The sequence below is a fragment of the Ovis canadensis genome, chromosome 2 (genome assembly GCF_042477335.2).
Source record: "Ovis canadensis isolate MfBH-ARS-UI-01 breed Bighorn chromosome 2, ARS-UI_OviCan_v2, whole genome shotgun sequence".
In the NCBI taxonomy this organism is placed as follows: domain Eukaryota; kingdom Metazoa; phylum Chordata; class Mammalia; order Artiodactyla; family Bovidae; genus Ovis; species Ovis canadensis.
In genome coordinates, this window is record NC_091246.1 from 136582539 (window position 1) to 136605992 (window position 23454).

General features: G+C 39.1%; 1 protein-coding gene across 7 annotated transcripts in view; it reads left to right on the forward strand.

Annotated features, from left to right (window-relative positions):
* The window catches only part of CCDC141 (coiled-coil domain containing 141), a 248238-nt gene that overhangs the window by 191726 nt on the left and 33058 nt on the right, over window positions 1-23454 (forward strand). For all 7 annotated transcript variants that reach the window (XM_069577068.1, XM_069577070.1, XM_069577075.1 and 4 more), the window contains 6 exons: window positions 301-480; window positions 6663-6842; window positions 7406-7531; window positions 10006-10194; window positions 11440-11619; window positions 13621-13770. In XM_069577068.1, the coding sequence (XP_069433169.1) occupies window positions 301-480; window positions 6663-6842; window positions 7406-7531; window positions 10006-10194; window positions 11440-11619; window positions 13621-13770 (1005 nt within the window). The remainder of the gene's footprint in view (window positions 1-300; window positions 481-6662; window positions 6843-7405; window positions 7532-10005; window positions 10195-11439; window positions 11620-13620; window positions 13771-23454) is intronic.

Here is a 23454-nt window from a genome sequence, read left to right on the forward strand (position 1 = left end):
CAAAGCATACACATGTACAGTACGTAAATATGATTTTGGCTACAGGAACTAGGTCTTCTGTATAATAAGCTTGTCAGCTCAATTTGCTATCCAGTGGTAGTCAGTCTGGTCTGTCAACAACCTACATAGATTTGTGTCTTTTCAGTAAGTTGACAGTACTTAATAATTATTTAAAGAATTCTGAAATGTAGGTTCCAAGTAAATTTTTATATAGGCTTTTACTGGAATCTAGTATTTTTCCCTTTAAAAATGTTTTGAAGTGTTCTTAACTTTCATTTATATTCTCTCTCTTTTTTTCAGGTAGAGAAGCAATGTCAGGGCCTAAAGGAGTTTTACCAAACTGATATCCTACGAAAGGAGGAGGGCGGTGCTGAAGCCAAGCATTGGTCTGACTCAGTGGAGAAGCAGTGGCAGCTATTTTTAAAGAGGAGTTTTTTAACGCATGACCTTGGGCTCGAGTTCCTTAATTTAATAAATATGGTAAGAACAACATTAAATGAGTCACACCTTCTTCAAGGATTACTTGTCAAAGTCAAGATCATAAATTCAAAATTTCAACTGTCATTCAGCCAGGCTGGTTTAGGAAGTTCTTTCTAGCTTCATTCACCGCGAATAGTCCTGAAGCCCAGCATTTCTGTGCTTCTTTGGTCCTAGACCCCTTGTGAGTTTATCATGTGAAGGCTATTGTATCTGTTAAGAAGAGAGAATGACAATAATCTGAATGCAATATTGTTATTATCACACAGAGTCCTCAGAGGTTCACCCCAAAGTTCTGAGTTATGTTGAGAGCATGCAACAGGATTCTTACAAGATTTCCAGAGGCTGAAGATAACATCTAGGATGAATCTTCATTTTGAAGAATATCTTTTAACACCAGACTTTCATAGTGAAGCCCCATTGTACTTAGAAATGTACCCTAATTTTAGTTGTTAAGTTAGATTTGTAAAGTATGCTAGAATACTTATATCAACTTCAGGCCCATTCACTACAGAACTCTTATTCTTAAAAGATGGTTAATCCACCTCTCCTTCAATACCTCAAGTATCTTCCTATTAAAACTGTTTGTTTTATATTAGAAAATGCCAGCTTCTAGAAAGGTTTATTTTTTTTAATATTAAGTTGAATCTCTCTTCATATCTGATTCTAACCCTCTATAGATCCACAGAGAAGAAAAATGTATTCATATTTCATCCTTCTTACACTCAAAAAATTTTCAAACCTGGAAAACCGTTGCAAAGTCTAATTTGAGTCTTCTCCAGCTAACTAGATATAAATCCTTTCTATTATTTAAGAGGTAGTTTTATTTTTTTCTTCATCCTAATCCTCCCTCCCAGAATTGTCCATGACTTATCAAAACCATTCATAAAATGTAAACAAAAAGTAAAGTACCGCTTCAACACAAAGTGGACATCATTCTTTACCAATGAGAACTAAGATTATACTAGTGCTTTTAGCAATAATTTTACTTTATTGGTTCATGTTAAGCTTGTGATGATAGAAAACTGTAATTGCATCACATTTTTTACTGCAGCTTCTGCCAAGATGGGTCTTTCCCATTTTATATCCATGTCGCCTACTTATCTATTACATACAAACGTGAGCTTTTATATTTACTCCTACTTTATATCACTTTGTTAGTTTTAACTCATGATTACATCTTGTTAAACTAATTTTGAGCCTGCTGTCTACTACATTAGCCGTCTCTCCTGGGTTTAATTTCATATATTAATAAGTAAGCCTCCCACAGCTGCAATTAGATCTTTAATAAAAGCGTCTGAGGGGCAGGTTGATACTCCAATCCATTAAGCAATCAGTTGATAAACCAGCCTTTAAAACAATCATTGACACTCCCAGTAGTAGTTTATTTTAACCAGCATTTCACAATCTTTTTCTCAAGCCTCTATTGAAAGATGCTGCTAAAAGGAAGGTCTATCTACCCAGTATCCTATCAATTGTGTAAAATAATTTGGCAAAAACTAGGTTGACTCCTGGTGATCTAAGGGTTCTTTCCGAAGTGCTCACAATCTGCTTGATCAGTGATAATTTTGTTGCCCTGGTTTTCAGTATAAAGCTTATTGATAAGTAAATCACGTAGTCCAGCCGTTCGCCCATCTGATAATCAGGGCATTTTTCCTTCTCTAATTTTCTGGCCCTTCTCCCATTTTCTGTAGATTTGCAAAGATTGCTGACATCTGCAGTTTTCTCAGAACTCTGACATGAGGTGAATCTCAATCTGGAGCCCAAATTCATTTGAAATAGTCTCTAACTATTCTCATCTACTTTGAGCTAGAATTTCTTCTTTATCTTAGTTATTTCAAACTTTGTTGTTTAAAGACCATTCTTCTTAAACCTGTGTAGAAACAGAATATGCAGTAAATAATTCTAATTCATCGAACACTATCCTTAAGCATCAGTGAAGCCCTGTTGAGTATTTTACTTACGTTCTTATATTTGTGCTTTACTATAAAAATGTTATTTTTCACTTGGAACATTTAGAACATGTATTATCTATCTATATCCATCTTTAAGATTTTTACTTTTTTCAGTATATTGTTATGTGTATTTCTTCACTGTGTACTTCTCTAATTTGCACTTAAAAAGGAATTTACATATTTGCAAACTGCACTTTTCTTGGTCTAGCCTTTTTCATTCTATCTTCCTTTTGAGAAATTATATTTTTCAGTTCTGGAATTTCTAGTTAGTTCTTTTTTTACTACATTATATTGCCAGCAAAAATCTCTTTTGTATCCTCTCTTTCTCCATCTTTCCTATGCTTTCATGACCATATTAATTATGGATATTTTAAAGTGTTTGTCACTAACGTCTGGATCTGGAATTGTTTCTATTATCTACTTTTTCTCTTGGTTTCTAGTTGTGTCATCCTGTCTTGGGATGATGAGTGAATATCTATTGAATGCTGGGCATTATGTATAAAAAATTGTGATTCCAGATGGTGTTATGTTTTTTCCCTAGGTAGGTATTGGTGGAAGATCACTTAAGCCAATTAGGAGCTGGTGAAGTTCAGTCTGGACTATAGTTCTGTCAAGGCTCCATCTATTCTCTCATTGTTTTCAAGCTGGAGCTTGGTACATTCTCTGAGTTCTGTCCGCCTGGCAGGTCTCTAGCTTGAGGAGTCTTGGGGGACTGCTAAAAACCTCCACTCTGCTTTTCAGAGGCATCTGCTTGGGTTTTCTAATCTACTGCCCTGCCCTGTTCAGCCCCAGTATTTTGTCAATGTTCTAAGATAAACATCAGCTGTGTGCTTGAACCCCCCACGTCCACCAGTGTCTGTCAAAAGCTCTGTTGGTTTCTGTGTTCCCCAGTAAAGCCTCATGATCAGCTTTACTGTGCACAGAATGGGAAAAGGCCGTGGCTGCAGTAAGAGAGGTGACAGGTGAGCTCACCACTCTCAGATTCGTCCTTCCCTGGAGTCTTGGCCTCTTTAGTTCTTTTGGACTTTAAATAGATGCCTTCTGCACTTATTCCAGCTTTTCTGTTTGTTCTAGGCAGAAGCACTGCTCTGCCCCTGGCTACTCCATCCTACTCAGAAACAGAGTCCTTTATTCCTTATTTAGAATGTTTAAGATCATATGGCCAGATTTTCATTTAAGATCTGTAGCAGGAATCCATTAAAAATTTTATTTTATATCTGTATCTAAACTTAGGTTCTCTGATATTCAAAGGTCCATTTAGAGTTTTCAGAAATAGTGTTCATTTTACTACATAACTTGGTGGCCTTTTATCTTGACATTATAAACGTGGTCACTTTAACTCAAGGTCCTTACCACTATCATATGATAAATTTCCCCTTACTGATAAGAATTATGGTCTACATAATTCTTTATTTTATTAGTTCAGTGACATTCTGAGATAGACAATTGTTGGTAAAGCAAGTATAACACAATTTTTATTCTCTCCATATCTTTTGGACATTAGGCTTTTAAGCAAACATTAGTGCTGAAATGTGGTAACCAGTTTGGTGGTTAGGAAGGAAGAAGGCCAGCTGGCATTTTCTGCTGAGTGCTCTACTCTTGATTGTTGCCATGCTCAGATTTTTCAAGCTTGAAATGAAAACATTTTTTCAAATTAATCTAAATATCATCACAATGAGAAAAACTAATTTAGGGTAGAAATCTGGTAGACATCTTGATGAAAGTGCCAATTTACTAATGCATAGTGGCAAATAAAGAACGCTACCTGGAGTACTGCCTGCCAGTTATCAAGATATCTGAAAAGCAAGATGTCAGAAGACCGCTCATTGTGTGTGAATCTACATGGAGAATGGGATATCTAGTGCCCTATTTAGACCACATGATGCCAGATTTGTCAGTGATCTTATACAGAAGTCTATGGATTGAGTAGTTAGTGTTTACTAACCAGACCTCAGGCAAAGCATTTAATCTTTCAGAGTGGCCACAGTACTTACATTTGCCAAATGCATAAGCACTTTTCTTGAATCCTGGTAGCTAGGCATCAACAAATCCTACCATAGCACTCTCTTTTCTGGGCCTCATTCAGAGCATACACTCTTCAGATTATAGTTGTCATTGACATGCTACACATTCCAATTTTCCATTAGATCGTGTATTATGTAACATTTTTATTAATAGTTTCTTAATAATATGTTAAAGATACCCTATCTTTGTTTATAGCATGGATAAAAATACGATTTACTTTAGGTATTTCTGTGGCTAATATCTTTCATAATATGTGCCTTGTACATCACAGTTATAGAATACACCATTTTATTATTAGATTCCCAAATTCATTGGAGAAATCACATATAGCACCTGCAGGCTTTTTTTGCAATTAAATGATACTTTATAATGTCTACATTAATATGATTATGCAATATTAATGCCATTTAAAATAATTTAAAAATAAGATGGCCTACCTGTTATTTAAAATGTCCTGTTACAGATTCATGACACTATCTTCTAACTATAATCTAAAAAGTCTTTTGACTTTTAGATACGCAGCTGTCATTGCCATTATAGAAATTCATGTACAGTTGCTCCTTAGAAATTCAAGGATTTCCTGAGAAGAGCTGGCCATAAAGCAGATTTTTGTTTTGCTAAACAAATATTTTTCTGCCTTTTTTGATGTTTGGACATTAAAAAAGTACATGGTTTTACTCCTGGGTCCTCTTATACTTTTCTCTCTAATTGAATTCCCATTATTTAAAACCATTGTTTAAAGGATTTCAAATCAGATAGCCAGAATATATGAAATTTGGGAAGAGAAGTCTTGGAATTTAGATACTGTGCTTCTGGTATACAGGGTGTGTGTGTGCTCAGTCGTGTCTGACTCTCTGCGACCCCATGGCCTGTAGCCCACAAGACTCCTCTGTCCATGAGATTTTCCCCACAAGAGTACTGGGTGAGTTGCCATTTCCTCCTCCAGGGGAATCTTCCTGACCCAGGGATTGAACTGTGTCTCCTGCATCGCCTGCACTGCAGGCAGATTCTTTACTGCTGGGCCACCAGGGTATAGAGATACAAATGTAGAGATAGTTGGCCCTCCATATCTAGGGCTTCCACATTCCTGGATTCAACCAACTTTGGATCAACAAAGAACACTATCCAGAGCTGGTTGAAACCTGCAGGTATGGAAAGCCAATCATGGGACTTAAGCATCCACTGGTTTTGATGTCTAGGGCAAGTCCTGGAACCAGTACCCTCCTCCCGTCCTGCCCGCATGAATACCAAGGAACAACTGTATATAGATGCACATTTCAGATCTCATAAAAGGGAGTAACTTGAGGAACTTCTCACAAGGAAAACTTAAAATAATTGTAGTGTATACAGTGGGATAGTACAAAAAGAAAAACCTGGAACAATTTGCCCCCTCAGGGCCCCTAACACTGAGATACTGACATAGTCTAATGTGTGTTAAAAGGTGGAATCCACTTCAAACTGTATTCATTAAAATAATCTCAGCTTCAAAATTTCTGTATCCCTGTGCTCATTCAGTCATCCTTTAAACCCCAGGAAATAAACAAATCTTAGAGGAGGAGACTGAAATGCCAGTGGAGTTGTGAACAACTAGCAAGCTCATGTCCAGGCATATATTATGGGCTCCGAGAGCCCAGCCTGTGCACAGACCTTTCATGTCGTGGTCCATGCGCAGGTTGGAAAAGAATTTCCAGACATAAGGCAGAAGGAGAGGAAAATAAAGTTTATTAGAGCGGGAAACACTGTTAGAACAGCAGGCCTGCTCAAGGGAGAACCGACATTGAACACGGGTCCTTTAGTCCATTTTTATACTCAGAGTTCAAGGAGCGCGATAGGGGTCTTACAGGTCATTTGCTGATTGGACGAGGCACATACACTGATGGAGGGAAGAGTAAGGCAAACACCTTCTTCCCGTAGGAGGGGAGGCAGGTTATACTGCTCAGGAGGACCTGCGATCCTTTAATAGTATAACGCGGGGGAGGGAAGGACAATAAGGGTCTGTTTTTTCTGTTCCTGCATTCCAAGACCATCCTGGTGTTTTTTTTGTTCTTTTGTCCTTGGGACACCACATTTCAGACTTTTCTTGATGGCAGGACTGTGTTCTGCTTTGGCTGTGATAAAGCGTTTGCCTCTTAAAAGAGTTGTATGCAAAATCATGTTGTATTTCTTGGAAACGAAAAGCCATTACACAGGTTATTAATTCCACAGGCAAAAGAAAATGAAATATTAAATGTGAAAAATGAAGTACACATCATGGAGAACACTATGGAAAGCCAGAAGGTGGAAAGGGAAGAACTCAGCCGCCTTCGGACAGCCTGGCAACTTAAAGCCGCTGCAAGCAAGCCCGTGAAACAGCAGTGGGCAGCATTCAAAGAGCAGCTTAGAAAGGTGAGGGAACCTGCAGTGGGTTTTATTGAGATTTAAAAAGAAAGGAAATTCTGACACATGCTGTAACATGGAGGAACCTTGGAAATGTAAGTGAGATCAGCCAAACACAAAAGGATAAATATTGGGATTCCACTTTTGTGAGATACCTCGAGTGGTCAAATTCAGGGAGACAGAAGGCAGAATAGAGGTTATCAGAGGCTGAGGGAAGGGGGAAATGGAGGTTGGTGTTTGTCTGGGACAGAGTTTCTGTTTGGGAAGCTGAAAAAGTTCTAATGATGGATGGTGGTAATGATTGCACACCAAAGTGCACTAACGCCACTAATCTGCACATTTAAATTGGTTAAAATGGTAGGTTTTTTGCTATGAATATTTACCACAGTGAAAAGAGGGCTTGTGCTTTTATTCATTGGTGGTTTAGAACCAGAAGCTCACTCTAGGTAGTGAGTGTTTTCATGGCAGTTGCAAAGTTTGATGACACACCATGTCATCACTGGAATGATTATGATGTATTTGCTGGTGGTAACAAAGAAAACATATGCATAACTATCTAATGTCTATTTCAGACCACACACAACTTGAAACTTCTTCAGGAAGCGCTTATGCCTGTGTCTGCACTTGACCTTGGAGGGAGTCTCCAGACCATTTTAGGTCTACGGAAAAAATGGAATGAAATGAAGCCTCAGTTCCAGGTGAAGAAGCAAACTGATGACCTTGGGTGAATGAAAAAGAATGAAAAGCTGTTCAGTTGAAGCTCACCTAATTAATTTTAACCGTCTGATGAATTACAATTTTTTCAAAAACAAAAGGGTTGCTTTTCTAAAAGTCCATGTGTCAGACACATTTTTCTTCCTTTTTAAATGCAATGTGCTATATTTGATGATATGCAAACATTCGGGCTACAAAAGGTCTTTAACATATTCTTACCTTAGATTATTTTAATTTAAATTATTTCCTTATTAATATATTTATCATATATTTATTCTAATTCTTTTCCTAAAAGGTATAGATATGTTTTTGATTCAGAGATCTCAAGGCAAGGCTAGACCCTCTTTGACACAGAGGTTCTGCTGTCCTCTGTCACTGAAATTATCCCTGTGATGTCATTGTCCCCACCCACTGGCACCCCAGCCTTCTGCCACCATCCCAAGAATTTTGTTGTGCTCTCCCATTCTCCCTCTGAGAGCCCTCAGGGTGTGAGAGAAAAAACCATGAGTCATATTCCCAGGCCCTGATGGCTTCTGCACTCCTTAACCCCCGCTTCCTGCCACTCCTGAGCCTGACACAATTGCTGGAAAAGTTTGCCAGTCATTTCATCCTCCTATCTGGGTTCTGTTCTTTGCTGCAAAGTTGATGCCTGTGTTTCTGTTTGTCACTATTTTGCAAGTGTTGGATGTAAAGAATCCCAGGACTGGAAGTTTGAAGATTCCTTTAGGGAATGCCTAATTTATGTTCCTTTAAGACAAAGCTGGGGGCTTCTTGGGTGGCTCAGTGGTAAAGAATCCCTTGCCAATTCAGGAGATGCAGGAGACGTGGGTTTGATCCCTGGGTTGGGAAGATCCCTGGGAGTAGGAAATGACAACCCACTCCAGTATTCTTTCCTGGAAAATTCCATGGACAGAGGAGCCTGGCCGACTACAGTCCATGGGGTCACAAGGAGTCGAGCATGTACATGCACACACGTGTGCACACACACAAGACAAAAGTGATGTAATACATAACCACCCCCCCAACACACACACACACACACACACGACAAAAGTGATGTAATACATAACCACCCCCCAACACACACACACACACACACACACACACACCATTGTAGCCCACAGTGAACTCTTTCCTCCAAACTCCTAGAAAATTCTATTAGCCTATCTGTTTCTTTGTTATAGTCTGCGTCACATGCATCTGCATTTCATGTGTGCACACGCCCCTGCACATAAGCAAGTGTGTGTGTGTATATAAATTCCTCTAAATCAGGAACTGTTATCAAGATTCTTTAGCTCTGTCACCGTGATGTGTATATATTTGATGCCCATGTACTTGATTTCAACTTGAATACCCTTACCAGGCCGCTCTTCCGCAAATTGTCTCCTTAGCTTAAATCATTTCCATTACCTTTATCCTTGATATAAAATCCAACCCTGAAATCATAGTTAATGGCCATACCACCCTGAACATGCCCAATCTCGTCTGAAATTATCGTGGCTTCCTCTTTGAACTGTCCACCGGGATCTAGATTCCTATAAGGGCTATCTGAGCAGCGCTGGGTAGAAAGAAGGTGGTTTGTCCCTCCCTACAAGTGGTGGCTATTTGTGGATTCTGGGATGACTGCCTTTTTTTTGAGGGTGGGGAATGACTGCTTTTAAAGCAGCATAGCTACTGTGGTGCTCAGCTGGTGGTTCATTCTGATCATTCTTTTATCCCAAAGGACAGATAATTCACCCAATGTACTTTTATACTTCTTGTGGTGTTCTTATCATACCACCTGATTCTAGTTTTATTAAATATCACAGATGGTCATGGCCTTATAGAGTATCTAGAATATATTTGCTTAGCAGATGACTAGATGACTCTGGAGAAGGCAATGGCACCCCACTCCAGTACTCTTGCCTGGAAATCCCATTGACGGAGGAGCCTGGTAGGCTGCAGTCCATGTGATCGCTAAGAGTCGGGCACGACTGAGCGACTTCACTTTTAATTTTCACTTTCATGCATTGGAGAAGGAAATGGCAGCCCACTCCAGTATTCTTGCCTGGAGAATCCCAGGGACAGAGGAGCCTAGTGGGCTGCCATCTATGGGGTCGCTCAGAGTCGGACATGACTGAAGCGACTTAGCAGCAGCAGCAGCAGATGACTCTATGCTATGTCATAAAAATATATGACTTTTCATTTTGCCCTCTAACTTTGAAACAGTTTTTTGTGTGTTTTTTTAAAAAATTTTAATGTAATGTTAATTTTAATTTTAAAAAATATATCTGAGATTAGGATGGAATAATGTATACCTAGCATCACACACAATGCCTGGATTTGCAGGGATAGGGCTGAGCCTCACAATAAGTATTTGTTAACAAGTAACAGATTGATTTGTTATTGAGATCTTCATATGTCAGTTGTAAAGTAAAAAGCTCTCTAGAAGCTCATTTTATTGCTTTCAACTCTTCAGCAACTGAATGATGAGGTTCAGTATATTATAAAAGAGTCAGAAGAGTTAAATGGCAAAGGAGCACCTGTGAAAGAAAAGTCTCAACAGCTGAAGGACCTTATTCACTTCCATCAAAACCTGAAACAGAGAATCCGAGATTACGAGGACATCCTATATAAGATTATCCAGTTCCACCAAGTCAGAGAAGAGGTAAGACTTACCATGGATGTCTGGAAGACTCTCAGTTTTAAACTATGAAATTAAAAATAAATCATTATGTAATAAATAAAGGCCAGGTTGCTTTTTCTGATACTAGAAGCTTTCTGCAATCTGGCTCCAGACTTTGCTTGCACTGAGCCCCATCCTCCCCAATCTACCAGCCAAACAGAGCTTTCCTTGGTCCCTCAAAGATGGCACCCACATTCCTTATTCCAAGCCCTGACTCTAGAGCTGCCTTTACCTGTCAGGTCCTTCTCTCTCCTCTATACCACTTAAACCTTGTCCCTCCATCTAACAACCCTACCTCCCTTGGAGTGATTTCTCTTCTCTTCTAAATTCCTCGAACTCTCACTGTTTATTTCACACATCTGTCTTTTTTAATATATTGATTCTTAATTACTTCTGTTCCCCTAACAAAAGTTAGGGTAAAAGTAACTTAGGGTGTATGTAAGCAACAAAAGGTAGGGTATAAGCAACTAAAGGGAAGAAAAAAAATTTTATAATTGAAGTGTCAGTAGAACTTCATAGATATTGGCCTCTCTTAACAGAAAATACCACTGAGCACATACACACAACAGAAAATAGAGATGTATTGAAAAGCCTTGAAAATAGCCTCTGCATTTAGTCAAATCACAGGCCAACATCTTGCTAAAGTTTTAGGCTATGAACAAATAGTGTTTTCTTCTTTACTAGAATTGACAATGTTAGTCCCTTAATTTTACTTTATTGACTTGCACCATTATAACATTTATTTGTCTGTAATATTAATTTTAGATGGGCTTGGCAGCAGTGGACTAGCTAGTTAAATGTTATAGGAAATAAGCATTTTTTAAAAATCTATCTTTGAGAAAGACAAAGATACTTATGATATCACATGTGGAATCTAAAACGTACAATAAAATAGTGAATATAACAAAAAAGAAGCAGCCTCACGTATATAGAGAATCAGTGGTTACCAGTGGGGAGAGGGAGGTACACAGGGGCAGTACAGAGCTAGGGTATTAAGAGGTACAAACATTTAGGTATAAAAAAAACAACAAGGATATATTGTAACAATTTAGGGAATGTAGCCAATATTTTATAATAACTATAAATGGAGTATAACCTTTAAAAATTGTGAATCACTATATCATACAACTGTCATTTACATATCATACATCAACTATACCTCTATTAAAAAAAACATTTTCATAAAAATATGAAACCCAGGTTAATTGTTAATGGCCTAAATTCCAGCTGGGAAGACTCTTCAAGTCAAGAGAACTGGAGTTTCCAGAACAGGCAAAGGAAATGAATGATGCTCGCAATGCCCAGGTCCTCCTCAGACGCTCTCGGGCAAAGCAGGCGCACGTAGGCCATCTTCATAAACTGGCCCTCTCCTTGGGGGTGGATGTCATCTCATCAGTGCAGCAGCCTGTAAGCAACTTAGACACTGTCATTTTTACCTGATATGGCTGGGAGTTGGGCTGTAATATGAAAGAAACCAGGCAGACTGCCTGGTATACATTCAATTAAAAACTACATTAAGCCATTGGGATTCTTATTTGTGGTAAGTTTCTACCATGTCTAAAAAATTTTTTAAGAGAAAAAAAAAATCTCATTTTAAAAGTCTTGTTTAATACATCTATTCTCATGCTACTTTAAAAGTTATAGAATTGCTATCTATAATGGCAGTTGGTTTTTCACATTTGAGATAAAGAGGAACTAAACTTTTAATTTTATTTATTTTAAATTGATACCCAAAATTGTAAACCTTTTAAGTATATTTGGCGTGACTTGATATGTGAATCTACTAAAGTCTATGAGCTTTAACTACAGAGCAAGTTTTTATGATACAAATTTAATAATAATTGAAATTTAGTCTAAGTTTGAGATATACACTTGATTTCAAAGACCTAATAAGACAAAGAAAACCTTACTAGTGTTTTTTATATTTGGTTAAACAAACTATATTGTAAAAATTAACTTCACCAGTTTCTTTTTAATATGACTGCTAGAAATTTAAAAGTATTCATGTGGCTCATGTTGTATTTCTGTTGGACAATGCTGCTTTCGCATGTCAGATCTGAAAGGTAGCCTTGAGATAGTCAGACCCAGGATCCTCATCTTCAGATGAAGAGTCTGATCCAAGAAAAGTTACTTTATCTACAAAAGCCCAGAGTAGAGGAGCCCAAGCACCTTGGCTCCACCCAGCCTCTGGGCATCAGTCATTGGATCTGCTTTTTCCACTGGACTGACCTTACCAAAGGAGCTTAAAAGAGATGGAAATAATTCCAGATTAAATTTTCCTAAATAACACATTGGGTTCTGATATAAAAGTAAAACAAAAACTCTTTCTTCAAATTCTTAATTTGAGGATTTGAGGGAAGAAAAGACTACGTTAATACTATCCAATATGTATAACAATAAAAATCATAATGGCTAATTTTATTTCAAAGTTCACTTAAGATATCTACTAAACTACGTTGTTGTTGTTCGGTCACTCATTCGTGTCCGATTCTTTGTGACCTCATGGACTACAACACTCTAGGCTTCCCTGTCCTTCACTATCTCCTGGACTTTGCTCAAACTCATGAGCATTGAGTCGGTGATGCCATCCAGTCATCTTGTCCTCTGTCATCCCCTTCTCCTGCCTTCAGTCTTTCCCAGAATCAGGGTTTTTTTCCAATGAGTCGACTCTTCACATGAGGTGGCCAGAGTATTGGGGCTTCAGCTTCAGCATCAGTCCTTCCAATGAATAGTCAGAGTTGACTTCCTTTAGGATTGACTGGTTTGATCTCCCAAACTATATGGAGTGCAGTAAATCTAAAGTACTTTTTTTAATCTGAAAGAAATACAAAATTTCTGTCGCTGTTAATAGACTCTATTTTTCCCAAGAAGGAGCTTTCTTTTAAAGCGTTTTTTTTCATTAGTATATTTATTTTTAAAAGAAAAGAGCAAGGAAGACATCTCACTTGGCACAAATAGTATAAATTGTTCTCAAATTCACATCTGGCTTTGGCTTCGGGAGCCCCCTGCGCTGAGTAGAGATGGGAGCGCTTGCATAATGAACCTGAGGCTAACCTCAAGTTGACAAGAAAATTACAGTGTAGAAGCCAAATGTTTCTAATGCATATTTTATGCCTTTTGAAGTAAAAATTATACCTTACATTGAATGGTGTCTCTGAGGCATTGGGTATGATGAGCAACTCTTCAATACTGAAGCTTTGAGACTAAAAATCTAAGAGTTTGTCTTTCACAACATTGGATGTTGGTGTCTGGCTTCCTTCTGAAATCAAAGAAATTTAAGGTAAAATAAATCAGGAGCTTATTTTCTTTATTGTCATTTATGAGTTTCACAATGCAGGTAAATAGTGTATTGTTCTCATTGCCATTTGCCCATTCCCTTCATCACTTTCACTTCTCTTTCATTTTCAGAACTGCTCTAACATTTCTGCAAAGAACCTGCAGGAACAGCTGGACATGCTTGAAGGGGACTGTCTGACCTGGCGTGCCCAGACTGAGGACCATGAGCGGGCCCTGACCCGCAGCCTGGAGTTCTGCATTACAAGGGATGAGATAGGCGAGGTGGGAACACACACACAGAAACACACACACACACACACACACAGTAAATCAGGAGACTTTCTTTTTACCCTTGACCTTTTAATCTACCAAGCAGTGGCCTCAGGGCTCAGAAAGGTTGAGTATAGAGTACACTTTAAACTCCCAAAACTATTGACGTCAGTATGTTGTCAGTGTATAGAACCTGGAATGTAGTATTACGGTTCTTTGCTTGCTCCTCCGCACCCACCCCAAACCCTTATAGCAGTAGTTTTGCTTGAGTGGATATAGCTCATCAGGGCAGAAGGGTGACACCTTCCTGGTGCAGCCAGCTCCACCCTGCTGAGAGGCTATTTAAGTTACACTGACTCATGATGAAGGGTCAGGGGAGCAAGCTTGTTGTCTCAGAGGTTACAAAGTATTATCACTAAAGTCAAATGGCTGGTTTCATATTTACCCAAATCGAGTGGCTTCTCTGGCAAAGCAACTCCTAGAGAAAAAGAAATAACGGGTGAGAGGTATCTTCATTTTTTATTGTTTGCCACTTTATTTTTTTAACTGAAGGATATTTGTTTTATAGAATTTTGTGGTTTTCTGTCATACATCAACAAGATTCAGCCATAGGTACACCCGTGTCCCCTCCCTCCTGAACCTCCCTCCCATCCCATCTTTCTAGATTGTCACAAAGCCCTTGTTTAAGTTCCCTGAGTCATACAGCAAATTCCCATCGGCTATCTGTTTTACATATGGTATTATAAGTTTCCATGTTCCTCTCTCCATCAGTTCAGTTCAGTCCAGTTCAGTCACTCAGTCGTGTCCGACTCTTTGAGGCCCCATGAATCACAGCACGCCAGGCCTCCCTGTCCATCCCCATCTCCCAGAGTTCACTCAGACTCACGTCCATCGAGTCAGTGATGCCATCCAGCCATCTCATCCTCTGTCGTCCCCTTCTCCTCCTGCCCCCAATCCCTCCCAGCATCAGAGTCTTTTCATACATCTCCTTAATTCCACTGCCTCTCTCTCAATTCTACCCACCTCCCTCCCTAAGACACACACTGAACTACAGTGCCACCCTCCCCTAGTGAAACTTTCCATGCAAAGGTTTACTTGTTTTAGGAGAAAAATAAAGGATAGCATGGGCCCTGGTTCCTTACTGGAACTGACAACAGGACAGAAGGTACCATAATTCTAGACTTATCTCTTTTGAAAGCAAGACATTAAGTCCACTAATCTTAAGCCCATGAGGAAAGTGAGTGGAGGGGGAAAGAAGTAGTAAAACTTCTCGATTGTTCTGCTTATGCCCCAGTTACACAATTTCAGCCCAGTGAGTATCAACTGTTATCAACATCAGAGCATAGACTGAAGTATGAGTAAACCTGGGTGGTCGTCAAGCCCTTTTTGGCCAAAGGCAAGTGCAAGAAAGGAGCAGGACTGGAAGGAAAGAAAGAGGGGGAGAGAGCAGGAGGGGGCGCTTAGATCCCATTCAGCAGGAGGGAAACTAGCATCACCAGATTTTCAGCGGAGCAATATGCCACAAGACTGTGGAGTTTCTGCTCCCAGTATGTGTTCCAGGAGCCACTGTGGGCCAGAGACTTTTTATTCACTCAGAGTTAAATACCTGGTGTACCCTGTCCTCTGTGTAGAATGGCCTCTTCCAGGTCATGCCCTGCAGTTAGCAACACTTCAGCCAGATCTTGTTAAGAAAAACATTGATTCTCCCCAAGGCTGCAAAATTTAGATTAGTAGTCATGGAAATATTTTTTTTACTACCTTCTCCTGAAATTGTTTTCTTTATTCGCTTACATCTTCCTCCTCTTCCTTTAAAAAAAAAAATTGTAAACTTTTCTTGCTGAAAATCTGTCTCTACTGTGATATTCAGCCCTATTTTATTGAAAGCAGAAGAGAGCAAGCTAAAGGTTATTCCTGGCTGCCTGCAGCTCAGCATCCCTCTTCCTGAAGCACCGTGGCCTTTGTGGACCTGGGTCTCCCCACAGTGGTTCAGGCCCTTCCCATAGTGGTTCTGTTTACAGGCTGCCTCGTCATGACCCTGTGCTGGAAGCCAGCGGGCTGGGAAGACAGATGGCCCTTCCAGTCATAGCAGGGACGCCTGGGATTGTCTGTACCAGAACAAGAACGAGAAACCAGATACGTGTGGGTTTGATTTAGGAATCAGATATCCCTACAACATGTTCTTAAATATTAACAGAGTGATTCTTCTCATTTGCTTCTACTTCACATCCAACTCATGCTTGATACTAGTTACAGTTTCATGTTTAAAGGATCTTAAAAAGTTTTGGCCTGTTTCCTTTCTTTTCTTTTTTTCTCTGTTGAATACAAAAGCATTTATTTTAACAAACTTTATATTTAAAATAGAATTTTAATCTGTCTACTCACAAAACCTAATTCAAAACATGATGTATTTATCTCTCTGGCTGATTTGATGTTATTCCTTTACAAACAATATTCAATTTATAATTATTTTATGAAACTGTACTAAATGAAGTTTTTATTTTATCAGAGATCATTTCCCTTTCAGTTCAGTCGCTCAGTCGTGTCTAACTCTTTGCAACCCCATGAATTGCAGCATGCCAGGCCTCCCTGTCCATCACCAACTCCCAGAGTTCACCCAGACTCATGTCCATTGAGTCAGTGATGCCATCCAAAATTAATTTTTTTGAAGTATAGTTGATTTACAATGTTGTGTTAGTTTCTGCTGTACTAACTGAATCAATTATACATATACGTATATCCACTCTTTTTTAGATTATGTTCCACTATAGGTCATTGAAGAGTGTTAAGGAAAGTTCCCAGTGCTATACCGTAGGTTCTTATTCAGGAAATATTAATATGTTAAAATATTTATATAAAAGTTTGTTATAAGTCAGACACAACTTTGAGATGAGAATACTTTAGCCCAACCTCTGTGATTATTTCTTTATTGATTAATTTGTTTATTTTAATTGGAGGCCATTACTTTACAATATTGTGGTGGATTTTGCCAGACATTGACATGAATCAGCCACGGGTGTACATGTGTTCCCCCAGTTCCGAACACCACTCCCCCCTCCCTTCCCATCCCCTCCCTCTGAGTTGTCCCAGTGCACCAGCTTTGAGTGCCCTATTTCATGCCTCGAACTTGGACTGGCCATCTATTCACAGACGGTGATATACATGTTTCAGTGCTATTCTGTCACACCATCCCACCCTCTCCTTCTCCCACAGAGTCCAAAAGTCTGTTTTTATCTGTGTCTCTTTTGCTGTCTTATATATAGGGTCATCATTACCATCTTTCTAGAGTCCATATATATGCGTTAATATACTGTATTGAGGAGAAGGCAATGGCACCCCACTCCAGTACTCTTGCCTGGAAAATCCCATGGACAGAGGAGCCTGGTAGGACGCAGTCCATGGGGTCGCAAAGAGTCAGACATGACTGAGCAGCTTCACTTTCCCTTTTCACTTTCATGCATTGGAGAAGGAAATGGCAACCCACTCCAGTGTTCTTGCCTGGAGAATCCCAGGGACGGGGGAGCCTGGTGGGCTGCCATCTATGAGGTCGCACAGAATTGGACACAACTGAAGCGACTTAGCAGCTGCAGAAGCAGCATAGTGTATTGGTGTTTTTCTTTCTGGCTTACTTCACTCTGTATAATAGGCTCCAGTTTCATCTACCTCATTAGAACTGACTCAAATGCATTCTTTTTAATAGCTGAGTAATATTCCATTGTGTATATGTACCACAACGTTTTTATCCATTCTTCTGTCAATGGACATCTAGGTTGCTTCCATGTCCTGGCTATTGTAAACAGTGCTGCAATTAATGTTGGGGTACACGTGCCTCTTTCAACTCTGGTTTCCTCTGTGCATATGCCCAGCAGTAGGATTGTTGGGTCATATGGCAGTTCTATTTCCAGTTTTTAAGGAAATCTCCACACTATTCTCCATAGTGGCTGTACTAGTTTACATTCCTACCAACTGGAGAAGGAAATGGCAACGCACTCCAGTATTCTTGCCTAGAGAATCCCATGGACAGAAAGGCTTGGTGGGCTACAGTCCACGGGTCGCAAACAGCCGGATACGACTGAGTGACTTCACTTTCACCAACAGTGTCAGAGGGTTCCCTTTTCTCCACACCCTCTCCAGCATTTATTGTTTATAGACTAGTATGAGATGGTACCTCATTATGGTTTTGATTTGCATTATCTCTTCCCTGGTGGCTCAAATGGTAAAGTGTCTGCCTGCAATGCAGGAGACCTGGGTTCAATCCCTCGGTGGGGAAGATCTCCTGGAGAAGGAAATGGCAACCCACTCCAGTACTCTTGCCTGGAAAATTCCATGGACAGAGGAGCCTTATAAGCTACAGTCCATTGGGTCGCAAAGAGTCAGACACGACTGAGCAACTCGACTTCTCTGATAATGAGTGATATTGATCATCTTTTCATGTGATTTATTAGCCATCTGCACGTCTTTTTTGGAGAAATTAGTTCTTTGGCCTGTTTTTTTGACTGGGTCATTTATTTTTCTGTTATTGAGCTGCATGAGCTGCTTGTATATTTTTTAGATTAATTATTTGTCAATTGCTTCATTTGCTATTATTTTCTCCCATTCTGAAGTCTGTCTTTTCACCTTGCTTTCAGTTTCCTTCACTGTGCAAAAGCTTTTAAGTTTAATTAGGTCCCATTTATTTTTGCTTTTATTCTCATTTACTCTGGGAAGTGGGTCATAGAGGGTCTTGCTGTGATTTATGTCAGAGATTGTTCTGCCTATGTTTTCCTCTAGGAGTTTAATTGTTTCTGGTATTAAATGAAGATCTTTAATACATTTTGAGTTTAGTTTTGTGTATGGTGTTAGAAAGTGTTCTAGTTTCATTCTTTTACAGGTGGTTGACCAATTTTCCTAGCACCACTTGTTAAAGAGATTAGCTTTTGTCCATTGTGTATTTTTGTCTCCTTTGTCAAAGATAAGGTGTCCATAGGTACATGGATTTATCTCTGGGCTTTCTATTTTGTTCCCTTGATCTATATTTCTGTCTTGTGCCAGTGCCATACTGTCTTGATGACTGTAGCTTTGTACTATAGTCTAAAGTCAGGCAGATTGATTCCTCCAATTCCATTCTTCTTTATCAAGATTGCTTTGGCTATTCAAGGTTTCTTTGTGTTTCCATACAAATTGTGAAGTTATTTTTCCTAGTTCTGTGAAAAATATCAATGGTAGCTTGATAGGGATTGCATTGAATCTATGGATTGCTTTGGGTAGTATATTCATTTTCACTATATTGATTCTTCCGATCCATGAACATGGTATATTTCTCCATCTATTTGTGTCATCTTTGATTTCTTTCATCAGTGTTTTATCATTTTCTATGTATAGGTCTTTGTTTCTTTAGGTTAATTTTTATTCCTAAGTATTTTATTCTTTTCATTGCAATGATGAATGGGATTGTTTCCTTAATTTCTCTTTTTGTTTTCTCATTGTTAGTGTATAGGGATACAAGGGATTTCTGTGTATTAATTTTAGATCCTGCAACTTTACTATATTCACTGATTAGCTCTAGTAATTTTCTGGTGTCTTTAGGGTTTTCTATGTATAGGATCATGTCATCAGCAAACAGTGAGAGTTTTACTTCTTCTTTTCCAATCCAGATTCCTTTTATTTCTTTTTCTTCTCTGATTGCTGTGGCTAACACTTCCAAAACTATGTTGAATAGTAGTGGTGACAGTGGGCACCCTTGTCTTGTTCCTGACTTTAGAGGAAATGCTCTCAATTTTTTACACTTGAGGATAGTGTTTGCTGTGAGTTTATTATATATGGCTTTTATTATGTTGAGGTATATTCCTTCTATGCCTGCTTTCTGGAGAGTTTTCATTACAAATGGGTGTTGAATTTTTCAAAGGCCTGCATCTATGGAGGTAATCAAGGTTTTTATCTTTCAGTTTGTTAACATGGTGTATCCCCTAGATTGATTTTTGAATATTGAAGAATCCTTGCATTCCTGGGATAAAGTCCACTTGGTCATGATATATGATCATTTTAATATGTTATTGGATTTTATTTCCTAGAATTTTGTTAAAGATTTTTGTATCTATGTTCATCAGTGATATCAGCCTGTAGTTTTCTTTGTTGTGTGAATTCCTTGTTTGGTTTTGGTATTGGAGTGATAGTGGCCTCATAGAATGATTTTGGGAATTTACCTTCCTCTGCAATTTTCTGGGAGAGTTTGAGTAGGATAGGTGTTGACTCTTCTCTAAATTTTTGGTAGAATTCACCTGTGAAGACATCTGGTCCTGGGCTTTTGTTTGTTGGAAGATTTTTGATTACAGCTTCTATTTCCATGCTTGTGATCAGTCTAAGATTTTCTATTTCTTCCTGGTTCAGTTTTGGAAGGATATACTTTTCTAAGAATTCATCTGTTTCCCTTTAATCTTAAAGAGTGCTTTGAAAAATAAAGACACCAACAAGAACTGCTTTCAGATGGTACAGAATTTCTTATTTTTTGAAGACTCTGTGGTTGACCACTTCTTCATTAGTCACCTGTAGGAAGAAACCTTCCTCAGCTGCTGAAATGAGGCACTTTATAGTCTTTGCAGCACCACAAAGACTGCACAACCTGGATTTTGTGGTGCCTATTGGAGATATTAATTAGCAAAATAAGGATATGTGTGGCTTAGTTTGTATTGTGAATGTCAGAACCAGACTCTGAGCTGTAATAATGTTTGATACTTAAAATTTTTCATTATTAGTAGCAATATTATTTAGTGAAAAGTGAAGGTGAAAATGAAGTCTCTCAGTTGTGTCTGACTCTTTGCAACCCCATGGACTGTAGCCTACCAGGCTCTTTAGTCCATGGAATTTTCCAGGTAAGAGTACTGGAGTGGGTTGCCATTTCCTTCTATAGGGGACCTTCCCAACCCCGGGATCAAACCCAGGTCTCCTGCGCCACAGGCAAATGCTTTACCATAAATCAATATATTACAATAATTTTCTTACATAAAAAATATAGTCAGATACCCCATCAGAGAAGTAGGCCGAGCATTTGATTTTTTGAGTTAATTTTGAAACTCAGTATTTTGCTTCCAATGCATTTAAAGTGCTTCTTGAAGGTTCACTGACTTTGAACTGTCTACTAAAAAACACAACCTTCATACTGCCAGATTTCGTGGAGGTTTTTTCCACTCATTTCACACAAAGATATATTGGTATGCATGAATGTTAAATCTCACTATACATTTTCTTGCCTGGCAGTATAAATGTTGTTAATACACAAAGCATTATAGATGTTCTTTGCCTTATTACATGACAGAACATCATCAGTTCCTTATTCTTTACACTTCTCTAGAAATTTAATAACTTCATATTAAGCATGTTTTCTTCTTGCAACCTGACCAAAAAATTTCCTTTACATTTACATTATGTTAATGGAAATTTGTCACTGGAATCTCATTATGGGTCACAAACAATTACCCTGCAGAGAAGAATAGTAGTGACAGAATTGGGTTGGTATTCATTTTCTCAAAGTAAATTTTGCAAACAGAAGTTTTCATATAATTATGTTACTTCAGCCTGAAGTTTCTACACTGAACCAACATCTTACCCATCAGGAAAGAAATGGAATATATATATATATATATATATATATATATATATATATATACACACACACACACACACACATATTCATATATATGTATGTATGTTTGTGTGTATTCCATATGTCATAGTTTCTTGTTCCAGTAACACAGAGTCTTTGATTCTTCTGTCATTTAGTTCCAAGGAGATAAGGCACATTAGCAGCAATAAGTTAGAATACAGGAATGCTGCTGCCATAGATACATACACAATGAATAACAGTTCAGTTCAGTCGCTCAGTTGTGTCTGACTCTTTGCAACTCCATGGACTGCAGCATGCCAGGCCTCCCTGTCCATCACCAACTCACAGAGTTCACCCAAACTCACGTCCACTGAGTCAGTGATGCCATCCAACCATCTCATCCTCTGTCGTCCCCTTCTCCTCCCCCCTTCAATCTTCCCCAGCATCAGGGTCTTTTCAAATGAGTCAGCTCTTTGCATAAGGTGGCCAAAGTACTGGAGTTTCAGCTTCAACATCAGTCCTTCCAATGAATATTCAGGACTGATCTTCTTTAAGATGGACTTGTTGGATCTCCTTGCAATCCAAAGGACTCTCAAGAGTCTTCTCCAACACCACAGTTCAAAAGCATCAATTCTTTGGTGCTCAGCTTTCTTTATAGTCCAACTCTCACATCCATACATGACCACTGGTAAAACCATAGCCTTGACCAGATGGACCTTTGTTGGCAAAGTAATGTCTCTGCTTTTTAATATGCTGTCAAGGTTGGTCATAACTTTCCTGCCAAGGAGTAAGTGTCTTTTAATTTCATGGCTGAAATCACCATCTGCAGTGATTTTGGAGCCCAGAAAAATAAAGTCTGACACTGTTTCCCCATCTATTTGCCATGAAGTGATGGGACCAGATGCCATGATCTTAGTTTTCTGAATGTTGAGCTTTATGCCAACTTTTTCAGTCTCCTCTTTCACTTGCATCTAGAGGCTCTTTAGTTCTTCTTTGCTTTCTGCCCTAAGGGTGGTATCATCTGCATATCTGAGGTTATTGATATTTCTCCCAGCAATCTTGATTCCAGCTTGTGCTTCATCCAGCCCAGTATTTCTCATGATGTACTCTGCATACACCTGACCTGCCTGACCTGCCTTTTGAGAAACCTGTATGTATGCAGGTCAGGAAGCAACAGTTAGAACTGGACATGGAACAACAGACTGGTTCCAAATAGGAAAAGGAGTATATCAAGGCTGTATATTGTCACCCTGCTTATTTAACTTATATGCAGTGTACATCATGAGATGTACCAGTCCATCCTAAAGGAAATCAGTCCTGGTTGTTCATTGGAAGGACTGATGTTGAACCTAAAACTCTAATATTTTGGCCACCTGACGTGAAGAGATGACTCATTTGGAAAAACCCTGATGTTGGGAAAGATTGAAGGCAGGAGTAAAAGGGAACGACAGAGGATGGGATGGTTAGATGGCATCACCGACTCAATGGACGTGAGTTTGTGTAAACTCTGGGAGTTGGTGATGGACAGGGAGGCCTGGCATGTTGTGGTTCATGGGGTCGCGGAGTCGGACACGACTGAGCGACTGAACTGAACTGAACTGAACTCTGCATATAAGTTAGATAAGCATGGTGACAATACACAGCCTTGATGTTCTCCTTTCCTTGCATTGTTGTTGTTTAGTTGCTAAGTCATGTCGGACTCTGTGTGTCGCTATGGTCTGTAGCCCACCAGTGTTCTCTGTCCATGGGATTTCCCGGGCAAGAATACTAGAGTGGGGTGCTGTTTCCTTCTTCAGGGGATCTTCCTGAGCCAGGGATCAAGCCCGCATCTCCTACATTGGCAGGTGGGTTCTTATTACCACTGAGCCACCAGGGAAACCCTCTGACATTGTGTGGTTTTTGCTTTTGACAAATGACTATGGACAGCCACCAACTGGCAGGAAAGGAAGCAGAAAAAGAGGGCATAGATGAGGCAGCACTATGGAATAGTGCAGTTAATTACTATTTTTCAGATTGATGATCTTAATTCATCATTTTAAGGAAAAACTAAATTATCATCATTCAACTAATATTACTATGTGACTACTGTCTGCCAAGCCATAGAACACAACAGTCCTTAG